This window comes from Coregonus clupeaformis, chromosome 10, assembly GCF_020615455.1.
Source record: "Coregonus clupeaformis isolate EN_2021a chromosome 10, ASM2061545v1, whole genome shotgun sequence".
In the NCBI taxonomy this organism is placed as follows: domain Eukaryota; kingdom Metazoa; phylum Chordata; class Actinopteri; order Salmoniformes; family Salmonidae; genus Coregonus; species Coregonus clupeaformis.
This window is the reverse complement of record NC_059201.1, coordinates 27,644,288-27,656,344: the sequence shown is the minus strand read 5'-3', so window position 1 is coordinate 27,656,344 and position 12,057 is coordinate 27,644,288. Positions and strand designations below refer to the sequence as shown.

General features: G+C 43.9%; 1 protein-coding gene across 9 annotated transcripts in view; it reads left to right on the top strand.

Moving 5' to 3' along the window:
- The window catches only part of LOC121575844 (membrane-associated guanylate kinase, WW and PDZ domain-containing protein 1-like), a 196,256-nt gene that overhangs the window by 144,922 nt on the left and 39,277 nt on the right, over positions 1–12,057 (top strand). For 8 of the 9 annotated variants that reach the window (XM_045222938.1, XM_045222937.1, XM_045222936.1 and 5 more), the window contains 2 exons: positions 619–804; positions 1,111–1,743. In XM_045222938.1, coding sequence (XP_045078873.1) covers positions 619–804; positions 1,111–1,743 — 819 coding nt within the window. The remainder of the gene's footprint in view (positions 1–618; positions 805–1,110; positions 1,744–12,057) is intronic. The other variant, XM_045222940.1, reaches the window with a different exon arrangement.

Sequence of the window (12,057 nt, the reverse complement as noted above, 5' to 3'; positions counted from 1 at the left end):
GGGTATTGGTCCATTTCTATCTGCAACATTGTGGATGTGTTCCCTGTTCCCTCATCCTCCTCTCTCTCTCTCTCTCTCTCTCTCTCTCTCTCTCTCTCTCTCTCTCTCTCTCTCTCTCTCTCTCTCTCTGTCTCTCTCTCTCTCTGCCTCACTCTCTCTCTCTGCCTCGCTCTCTGCCTCTCTCTCTCTGCCTGCCTCACACTCTCTCTCTCTCTCTCTCTCGCTCTCTCTCTCTCTCTGCCTCTCTCTCGCTCTCTCCATCTCTCTCTCCCCCCTCTCTCTCTACCCAAAAGTGTAGCTCTCCATAGGGGATAGCAGCTGGGGCTGGGGCACAGTCTGGGCGATTTACCCATAGGATTACCCCCATTTTCAGACACAGACAGGCTGGTGCCCGCTATCTCTTGGAATCCCTCTTAGCCTAATTAATCTATCAATCATAATCAGTATTTTTATGATTCATGGAGCTCATTACACCAACACATCTCTCACAGAGCACTCACTGATCCAGAGCCAAGACTGGGTAGGATAGCCCCTCCTTCTTTGGCTAGCCCAGCACATGAGATCAACAGGTTCTTATGAAAGGTGTGTAAGGCTTGTGTGTGTGTGTGTGTTCCTCAGGAGGGAAGCCCTTCTTCACGAGGAACCCAGCGGAGCTAAAGGGAACCTTCATCAACACTAAACTGAGGAAGAGCCACCGGGGGTTCGGCTTCACCGTAGTCGGGGGCGACGAGCCTGATGAGTTCCTTCAGATCAAGAGTCTGGTTCTGGACGGGCCTGCTGCCCTCGATGGCAAGATGGAGACAGGTGGGATGCCGCTCTATCATTCCCTGTCATTATTAAGAGGTGGTCACCAACTCCTTGAGAGCTACAGAGAGTGCATGCTTTTGTTCCAACCCTGCACTAAAACAATTGACTAATCAAGGTTGGTTTATTTGTTTATTTACTGAATCTGGTGCTCTCCAGGATCCGGATTGGTGACAACTGACTGGTTTAGGTTTTATAGTGTACTGTAGGCGTTCTAATTGAGCAATTTACAGTTTAAGTGTTACTTCCAAGATTTTTTGACATGGAGCTAATTATCCGACATTCATTTATTCTTCTCTTCCCCAGGTGACGTGATCGTGAGTGTCAATGACACATGCGTGCTAGGCTACACCCACGCCCAGGTGGTGAAGGTCTTCCAGTCCATCCATATTGGCTCCATGGTCAACCTGGAGCTGTGCCGCGGCTACCCCCTGCCTTTTGACCCCGACGACCCCAACACCAGCATGGTGACCTCCGTGGCCATCGTGGACAAGGAGCCGATCATCATCAATGGCCAGGATAGCTACGACTCCCCGTCCAGCCACGGCAGCCATACTGGAGGCCCTGTTAATGGCATGAGGGAGTCGAGACCACACAGTCCCTCCTCCGCAGAGGTGGCGTCCAATGGCTCGCACGGTTACCTCAGCGACTCTGTGACGCTGGCGTCGTCCATAGCGACGCAGCCGGAGCTGATCACAGTGCACATGGAGAAGGGAGACAAAGGCTTTGGGTTCACCATCGCAGACAGCCCTGCAGGGGGAGGACAGAGGGTCAAACAGATAGTGGACTACCCCCGCTGCAGGGGCCTGAAGGAGGGGGACATTATCGTGGAGGTGAACAAGAGGAACGTCCAGAGCATGAGCCACAACCAAGTGGTGGACCTGCTCAGCAAGTGCCCCAAAGGAAGTGAGGTCAGCATGCTGGTGCAGAGAGGTGGAGGTAAGACATAGACCCACAACATGCTGAGATCTGTGGTCCTTTGTAGCTCAATTGGTAGAGCATGTCGCTTGTAACGCCAGGGTAGTGGGTTCGATCCCCGGGACCACCCATACGTAAAAATGTATGCACGCATGACTGTAAGTCGCTTTGGATAAAAGCGTCTGCTAAATGGCATATTATTATTATTATTATTATTATTATTATTATTATTATTATTATTATTAAATCTGATAGGTGCAGGTAAGACATAGACCCACAACATATTGAGATCTGATAGGTGGAGGTAAGACATAGACCCACAACATGCTGAGATCTGATAGGTGGAGGTAAGACATAGACCCACAACATGCTGAGATCTGAGTTCTAGTTGGCAAGCCTGCCTCTTGCTCCCGCCTCTTCTCTCCATCACCATTTTCATGAATCTGGAAGTTGCTAAAACATGTAAAAAATTCACACACAAAAAATGGGTAGGGTTAAGGTTAGCCCTAAAACAAGGCCTGTGCTATTCATGGGAAGGTGAGTGGGAGATGGGAATCTAGTTTATGTGGAAAATATAGAGAGACTAAAGAGCTAGATAGAAGAAAGTTAGTGAGTGAATGGAAAAAAAGATGAATACTGAAAGAATGTGAGAGATGGTTGTAGAGATTGTTAGTGAGAGAGTGGTTTGGAGAGTGAGAGAAAAGAGAGAGCGTGACTTAGGTGTAGATCTTGCTCCAGGTCAGAAAGTCTCATGAATATGGAGCTGGGTTCCTCAGTTCCTCCTGTGGATCTTTTTGTGTTTCTGTCTCATTTCTGTCACACTCTCTCTCTCTCTCTCTCTCTCTCTCTCTCTCTCTCTCTCTCTCTCTCTCTCTCTCTCTCTCTCTCTCTCTCTCTCTCTCTCTCTCTCTCTCTACACTGTCTACACTATAGTCTGTCTGTTACTTTATAGGTATCACACAGAGATAAGGTGAAGAAGAGAAAGTTGCGTTGAGCTCCAATTGTGGTGTCTGAATTTCTTCCATCCTAGCTGTGTGTATGTACAGTGGGGAAAAAAAGTATTTAGTCAGCCACCAATTGTGCAAGTTCTCCCACTTAAAAAGATGAGAGAGGCCTGTAATTTTCATCATAGGTACACGTCAACTATGACAGACGAATTGAGGGGAAAAAATCCAGAAAATCACATTGTAGGATTTTTTATGAATTTATTTGCAAATTATGGTGGAAAATAAGTATTTGGTCACCTACAAACAAGCAAGATTTCTGGCTCTCACAGACCTGTAACTTCTTCTTTAAGAGGCTCCTCTGTCCTCCACTCGTTACCTGTATTAATGGCACCTGTTTGAACTTGTTATCAGTATAAAAGAAACATGTCCACAACCTCAAACAGTCACACTCCAAACTCCACTATGGCCAAGACCAAAGAGCTGTCAAAGGACACCAGAAACAAAATTGTAGACCTGCACCAGGCTGGGAAGACTGAATCTGCAATAGGTAAGCAGCTTGGTTTTAAGAAATCAACTGTGGGAGCAATTATTAGGAAATGGAAGACATACAAGACCACTGATAATCTCCCTCGATCTGGGGCTCCACGCAAGATCTCACCCCGTGGGGTCAAAATGATCACAAGAACGGTGAGCAAAAATCCCAGAACCACATGGGGGGACCTAGTGAATGACCTACAGAGAGCTGGGACCAAAGTAACAAAGCCTACCATCAGTAACACACTACGCCGCCAGGGACTCAAATCCTGCAGTGCCAGACGTGTCCCCCTGCTTAAGACAGTACATGTCCAGGCCCGTCTGAAGTTTGCTAGAGTGCATTTGGATGATCCAGAAGAGGATTGGGAGAATGTCATATGGTCAGATGAAACCAAAATAGAACTTTTTGGTAAAAACTCAACTCGTCGTGTTTGGAGGACAAAGAATGCTGAGTTGCATCCAAAGAACACCATACCTACTGTGAAGCATGGGGGTGGAAACATCATGCTTTGGGGCTGTTTTTCTGCAAAGGGACCAGGACGACTGATCCGTGTAAAGGAAAGAATGAATGGGGCCATGTATCGTGAGATTTTGAGTGAAAACCTCCTTCCATCAGCAAGGGCATTGAAGATGATATGTGGCTGGGTCAATGATCCAAAACACACCGCCCGGGCAATGAAGGAGTGGCTTCGTAAGAAGCATTTCAAGGTCCTGGAGTGGCCTAGCCAGTCTCCAGATCTCAACCCCATAGAAAATCTTTGGAGGGAGTTGAAAGTCCGTGTTGCCCAGCGACAGCCCCAAAACATCACTGCTCTAGATGAGATCTGCATGGAGGAATGGGCCAAAATAGTGTGTGAAAACCTTGTGAAGACTTACAGAAAATGTTTGACCTGTGTCATTGCCAACAAAGGGTATATAACAAACTATTGAGAAACTTTTGTTATTGACCAAATACTTAATTTCCACCATAATTTGCAAATAAATTCATTAAAAATCCTACAATGTGATTTTCTGGAGAAAAAAATTCTCATTTTGTCTGTCATAGTTGACGTGTACCTATGATGAAAATGACAGGCCTCTCTCATCTTTTTAAGTGGGAGAACTTGCACAATTGGTGGCTGACTAAATACTTTTTTCCCCCACTGTATGTATGTGTGTGTGTGCGTTCATGCATGCGTGTGGATGAGACTGTCTTTCTCTGTGTCAGTTAAACATTCTATTGAGAACTTAGGGCCAGGCTTTTGAGAAGGTGTATGATTGGAAAAACTGTCTCACAAAATCTCTGAATAGAAGATGCAGTGTATGAAGGGGGATGATTGAATTTTGGTCTCTCACTCCAATCCCCAGACAGTACCCACTACCAAGAACTCACCTTCACAAAGAGCCCTGACTCACACTGAGAGAGACATGTAATTGGAGTGTTTCCACAGACATACAGAGCGATCTTTTATTTATATATACAGTGAGGGAAAAAAGTATTTGATCCCCTGCTGATTTTGTACGTTTGCCCACTGACAAAGAAATTATCAGTCTATAATTTTAATAGTAGGTTTATTTGAACAGTGAGAGACAGAATAACAACAAAAAAATCCAGAAAAACGCATGTCAAAAATGTTATGAATTGATTTGCATTTTAATGAGGGAAATAAGTATTTGACCCCTTCTCAATCAGACAGATTTCTGGCTCCCAGGTGTCTTTTATACAGGTAACGAGCTGAGATTAGGAGCAGAAAATGACAACTTGTCAAAATAACAAAAAATATGCAGTGTTGTCAGACCTCGAATAATGCAAAAAAATAAGTTCATGTTCATTTTTAAACAACACAATACTAATGTTTTAACTTAGGAAGAGTTCAGAAATCAATATTTGGTGGAATAACCCTGGTTTTCATTCACAGCTTTCATGCGTCTTGGCATGCTCTCCACCAGTCTTTCACATTGATGTTGGGTGACTTTATGCCACTCCTGGCGCAAAAATTCAAGCAGCTCGGCTTTGTTTGATGGCTTGTGACCATCCATCTTCCTCTTGATCACATTCCAGAAGTTTTCAATGGGGTTCAGGTCTGGAGATTGGGCTGGCCATGACAGGGTCTTGATCTGGTGGTCCTCCATCCACACCTTGATTGACCTGGCTGTGTGGCATGGCGCATTGTCCTGCTGGAAAAACCAATTCTCAGAGTTGGGGAACAATGTCAGAGCAAAAGGAAGCAAGTTTTCTTCCAGGACAACCTTGTACGTGGCTTGATTCATGCATCCTTCACAAAGACAAATCTGCCCAATTCCAGCCTTTGCTGAAGCACCCCCAGATCATCACCGATCCTCCACCAAATTTCACAGTGGGTGCGAGACACTGTGGCTTGTAGGCCTCTCCAGGTCTCTCGTCTAACTATTAGACGACCAGGTTTTGGGCAAAGCTGAAAATTGGACTGATCAGAGAAGATGACCTTACTCCAGTCCTCTACGGTCCAATCCTTATGGTCTTTTGCAAACCTCAGCCTGGCTCTTCTTTGCTTCTCATTGATGAAGGGCTTTTTTCTAGCTTTGCACGACTTCAGCCCTGCCCCTAGGAGCCTGTTTTGAACCGTCCTCGCCGTGCACTTCATCCCAGCTGCCGTTTGCCATTCTTTTTGTAGGTCACTTGATGTCATCCTACGGTTGTTGAGTGACATTCTAATGAGTTGGCGGTCATCCCGGTCAGTAGAGAGTCATTTTCGCCCTCTGCCGGTCTGTAGCTTTGTTGTCCCCAATGTCTGCTGCTTGACCTTGTTCTTATGAAGCGCCGTCTTTGAAATTTTAAGGATGGAAGCAACCTGACGCTCACTGTATCCCTCTGCCAGTAAAGCCAGAATTGAACCCTTCTTTTCCTCACTCAAAACTTTCCTCTCTTTTGGCATGGTCAATAGTTATTTTTTGATTAATATTACTTTTGAGGTACTATTAGCACTGTTTTTGCCATCCAGCTGGTCCTATTGCAAGAAGATAGTGATGACCACAGCAGTGTTTTTTATACTTTTCCTCATTAAATAAGATTTGGTTCATGTGATCACCTAATCAGTACCTAATTCAGTAGAATGAGGTGTGCCTGTGTTGGAATTCAACAGACACTGGAATGGAATGGCTGTCATACATGTAGAGATGCTGATTTAAGACAAATTTGCAGTGGTCTCTTAATTTTTTCCACAGCTGTGTGTATATATATGTATATCTATTTTTTTAAACCTTTATATCTTTTTTTTCTTCTTTTTTTCTGTGGTGGGGGGGGGATAGATTAGCTTCCATCAATGTAATTGTCTGCATCACTTCCAATCCCCCATATGTTTTTTTTCTCTCGCAAATATATATATATACACATACATATACATACACATACATATAAATACATATACATACATATAAATACATATCCTTTTTTTAAATATATGTCCCTTTATTACTTTCCAACCCCACCACCCTTTCCCTAATTGGAGTAAACTAGTGAACAACAACGCTTAGGCCTCTACTTCCAGCTTATACATACTATATACATTTTATGGACACAGTCAATTTTACAATAATTCTATTTTGTTTGTTTTTACTCCTGACTTCCTCTACCCTCAACATCTCCGATCATTTTCATGATGTCCATCCGGTTTGCTTCTATATGCCATATCTTTCTAACTGTGTGACGAGGTGTGAATGAAGGAGTCAGGCGCAGGAGGTAAAATACCGAAGTCCAGAGTTTATTCCGTTTACATAAATCAAACGCCCAAAGCGTCAAACTAAACTATTACAAGGGAAAACATCCACCTTGGCATAAACACAGTGAGTAGTAGCTCAACCGAGCTACACGCTCTCACAACAAACAATCACTCACAAAGACAAGGGGAACAGAGGGAACACTTATACACATACTAATTAGGGGAATGAGCACCAGGTGTGTGTGATTGACAAGACATGACAAGTGGAGTGATGAGAATGGGATAGGCAGTTGCTAGTACTCCGGTGACGACGAAAGCCGAAGCATGCCCGAACCAGGAGGGGGGGCAGCCTCGGTGGAAGTCGTGACAAACTGTGCTCTTTCACAAAAGCTCTCAACCTATAGCCCATATACTTATTATGGACACAGTATGCTTTATATTAGTTATCCTGTTGTTATCCTGTAGTTGTTGTTACAGAGCGGTCTTAACTGGCGTTGGAACTGAATTTGTGGAACTGAAAGACCTGAACATCAGCCGTGTAAAGAAAAGGAACAGAGGGCTCATTGGCTGAGCCCTCTGCTCTCACAAACTACTCCCCTCCTCTTCCTGCGTTGCTTTAATAATGACCGCCATTAGTTTGAGTGGGCTGTGTACAAGCCCATAAAACGCTACAGCCATAATGCTCTACTTTTTATGGATTGTCAATAAAACAAAATGTTTGTTGGTTTAACCGGGGCTCTCTGGACCAGAGAATGGAGAGCAGCGCGGGTGGGATGGTTAGAGAGGATCATTCCTCACTGTGTGATGGATGGAAGACAGAGCTGATATTAAAGCACATTTTACTGCTGCTGTCTGTTTCTTTAACACAGAGCAGCGTGCCACTACTCTAGAAAGCAGAGGACTGCTCAGCAGAGGATTGCTTCAAAACATGTGGTGAACATATAGGAGTGTCATGTATTTATAGTACAAATATGACACATTTTCATTATCTATGGCTCTATGACATGTCATAGAGCACTGCTGTCTGTGATCCTGGCTCTCTGGGCAGACCCCTAATTCCGAGATCTGCTCCGGGGTTATTAAGGCCTGTGCATGCATTAAGGCCTGTGCATGCAACACTGCTCCCCTCCTCTCCCATCTCTGGAAGTGAGTCCCTCAACACTGCCGGTGAGCTCAATGGCTCCGCAACACAACACTAGATTCTCACTGGATTCTTCTTTTGCTGTTTTGCATCCTTTTGTCTTCTTGAAGCCAGGGGATGTGATTTATAACTTTCATCAAAGCAGCCATAATGATGTCCATACTTCCATTTGTCTGATTATGTCGGCCAATGTGTTCATTTCTCTCGCATTCCTTTTGAGACATTCTGATTCGATTGACATAATTCATTCTAGCCCCAAACGATTAACGCTTCCTGGTAATTTACTTGAAGCTAAGGACCAAAGGATTGACAGCCGTCCCATATAGATTGCAAAATAGTTGGGAAGAGATTTTTGACGTACCGATCCCATGGCATAGTGTTTATGAACTGACACGCAAAACGACACCGGATTCAAAAATTAGAATCTTTCAATTTAAATTATTATATAAAATTCTTGCTACCAATAGAATGTTATTTATATGGGGGATACAATCTTCCCAGCTCTGCAGATTTTGCTGTGAAGAGACAGAATCATTAGATCATTTGTTTTGGTTCTGTCCATTTGTAGCTTGTTTTTGGACACAGGTCCAGGAATGGCTAAAGGATTGCAATATTTACCTGGAACTAACCTTGCAGATAGCATTACTGGGTGATCTGAAAAGTCATAGTCAATCGATCAATAATATAGTAATACTTTTAGCAAATAAAATTATTTTTAATTCACAATCTGTAGAAGCAATGAGAATAGAAAGGTTCAGAACTTTTGTAAAACACCACAGTACAGTTGAAATATATATGGCAAATATAAATCCTATATGGATGGTGTTAAGAGATGGATGGGAGGTGTTGAATGGAGTTGAAGGATGGGACTAATAACAAATAACAACAAATAGTAACAAGATAACTAATAATGTAAGCATACTGTGTCCATAATAAGTATATAGGTTGTATGTTGGGAGCTTTTGGGAAAGAGCACAGTTAGAAAGATATGGCATATAGAAGCAAACCGGATGGACATCATGAGAATGATCGGAGAGATTGAGAGTAGAAGTTCAGGAGCAAAAACAAATAAAATATAATTATTGTAAAATTGACTGTGTCCATAAAATGTAGATAGTAAGTATAAGGTGGAAGTAGAGGCCTAAGCATTGTTGTTCACTAATTTACCCCAAGTAGGGAAAGGATGGCGGGGTTGAAAAGTAATACAGGGGAGTATATATACAGTGGGGGAAAAAAGTATTTAGTCAGCCACCAATTGTGCAAGTTCTCCCACTTAAAAAGATGAGAGAGGCCTGTAATTTTCATCATAGGTACACGTCAACTATGACAGACAAAATTAGAAAAAAAAATCCAGAAAATCACATTGTAGGATTTTTAATGAATTTATTTGCAAATTATGGTGGAAAATAAGTATTTGGTCAATAACAAAAGTTTCTCAATACTTTGTTATATACCCTTTGTTGGCAATGACACAGGTCAAACGTTTTCTGTAAGTCTTCAAGGTTTTCACACACTGTTGCTGGTATTTTGGCCCATTCCTCCATGCAGATCTCCTCTAGAGCAGTGATGTTTTGGGGCTGTCGCTGGGCAACACAGACGTTCAACTCCCTCCAAAGATTTTCTATGGGGTTGAGATCTGGAGACTGACTAGGCCACTCCAGGACCTTGAAATGCTTCTTACGAAGCCACTCCTTCGTTGCCCGGGTAGTGTGTTTGGGATCATTGTCATGCTGAAAGACCCAGCCACGTTTCATCTTCAATGCCCTTGCTGATGGAAGGAGGTTTTCACTCAAAATCTCACGATACATGGCCCCATTCATTCTTTCCTTTACACGGATCAGTCGTCCTGGTCCCTTTGCAGAAAAACAGCCCCAAAGCATGATGTTTCCACCCCCATGCTTCACAGTAGGTATGGTGTTCTTTGGATGCAACTCAGCATTCTTTGTCCTCCAAACACGACGAGTTGAGTTTTTACCAAAAAGTTATATTTTGGTTTCATCTGACCATATGACATTCTCCCAATCCTCTTCTGGATCATCCAAATGCACTCTAGCAAACTTCAGACGGGCCTGGACATGTACTGGCTTAAGCAGGGGGGACACGTCTGGCACTGCAGGATTTGAGTCCCTGGCGGCGTAGTGTGTTACTGATGGTAGGCTTTGTTACTTTGGTCCCAGCTCTCTGCAGGTCATTCACTAGGTCCCCCCGTGTGGTTCTGGGATTTTTGCTCACCGTTCTTGTGATAATTTTGACCCCACGGGGTGAGATCTTGCGTGGAGCCCCAGATCGAGGGAGATTATCAGTGGTCTTGTATGTCTTCCATTTCCTAATAATTGCTCCCACAGTTGATTTCTTCAAACCAAGCTGCTTACCTATTGCAGATTCAGTCTTCCCAGCCTGGTGCAGGTCTACAATTTTGTTTCTGGTGTCCTTTGACAGCTCTTTGGTCTTGGCCATAGTGGAGTTTGGAGTGTGACTGTTTGAGGTTGTGGACAGGTGTATTTTATACTGATAACAAGTTCAAACAGGTGCCATTAATACAGGTAACGAGTGGAGGACAGAGGAGCCTCTTAAAGAAGAAGTTACAGGTCTGTGAGAGCCAGAAATCTGACCTTACAATGCTTGTTTGTAGGTGACCAAATACTTATTTTCCACCATAATTTGCAAATAAATTCATTAAAAATCCTACAATGTGATTTTCTGGATTTTTTTTCCTCAGTTTGTCTTTCATAGTTGACGTGTATCTATGATGAAAATTACAGGCCTCTCTCATCTTTTTAAGTGGGAGAACTTGCACAATTGGTGGCTGACTAAATACTTTTTCCCCCACTGTATAAAAAACATGGGGGATTAGAAGTGATGCAGACAATTACATTGATGGAAGTTACAATCTATCTGCAATATTAAGCTGATCTACCCCCCAAAAAATTTAAATAAAATAAAATGTACTTGAAGCTAGTCTGTGAATGGGTGTAATATCAGTGGTCTACAGGGATGGGAGAGGTGGTGCAGCCAGCATCTGTTGTATTCCTGTATTCATTTGCAGGCCATGCAGAGCCAGTGTGAGGAGAATACAGAGCTAGGCTAGCTCTAGCCCTCTATAGCCCTACAGCCTCATTCATTATTCGCCCAGATTATTTAGCCTATTGATGTCGACTCGAGTCAGAGTCCCATTCCGGTGCTTTAAAGGCATTCATTCACCTGTTTGTTAGGCTGGGCATGCTGGACAATACAATAGAGGCATACACCACCACAGGCAATCTGCTGCTGTTGTTATGGCTTAAAATCTCAACCACCGCAGAGTAGGAGAAAACAGACGAGAGGAAAGAGAGGGGAGAAAGGATGTAGGGATGTCAGAGGATCAGAGGCGGGAGGATGATGAAAGAGTCATTCTGAGTCATTCATCAGAGTTGACACTGTCGTTACAAACGGCGGCTGGGCCCTTGCACTCCTCACTCCTCATAAAATCGAGCACACTGCCATGCAATATCCATAGACAAACATTGGCAGTAGAATGGCCTTACTGAAGAGATCAGTGACTTTCAATGTTTTCCAACAAGTCCGTTTGTCAGAGTTCTGCCCTGCTAGAGCTGCCCCGGTCAACTGTAAGTGCTGTTATTGTGAAGTGGAAATGTCTAGGAGCAACAACGGGGCGAAGTGGTAGGCCACACAAGCTCAGAGAACGGGACCGCAGAGTGCTGAAGTGCGTAGCATGTAAAAATCGTCTGTCCTCGGTTGCAACCCTCACTACCGAGTTGCAAACTGCCTCTGGAAGCAACATCAGCACAATAACTATTCGTTGGGAGCTGCATGAAATGGATTTCCATGGCCGAGCAGCCGCACACAAGCCTAAGATCACCATGCACAATGCCAAGCGTCGGCTGGAGTGGTGTAAAGCTCGCTGCCATTGGACTCTGGAGCAGTGGAAATGTGTTCTCTGGAGTGATGAATCACGCTTCACCATCTGGCAGTCCGACGGCATTATCTGGGTTTGGCGGATGCCAGGAGAACGCTACCTGCCCCAATGCATAGTGCC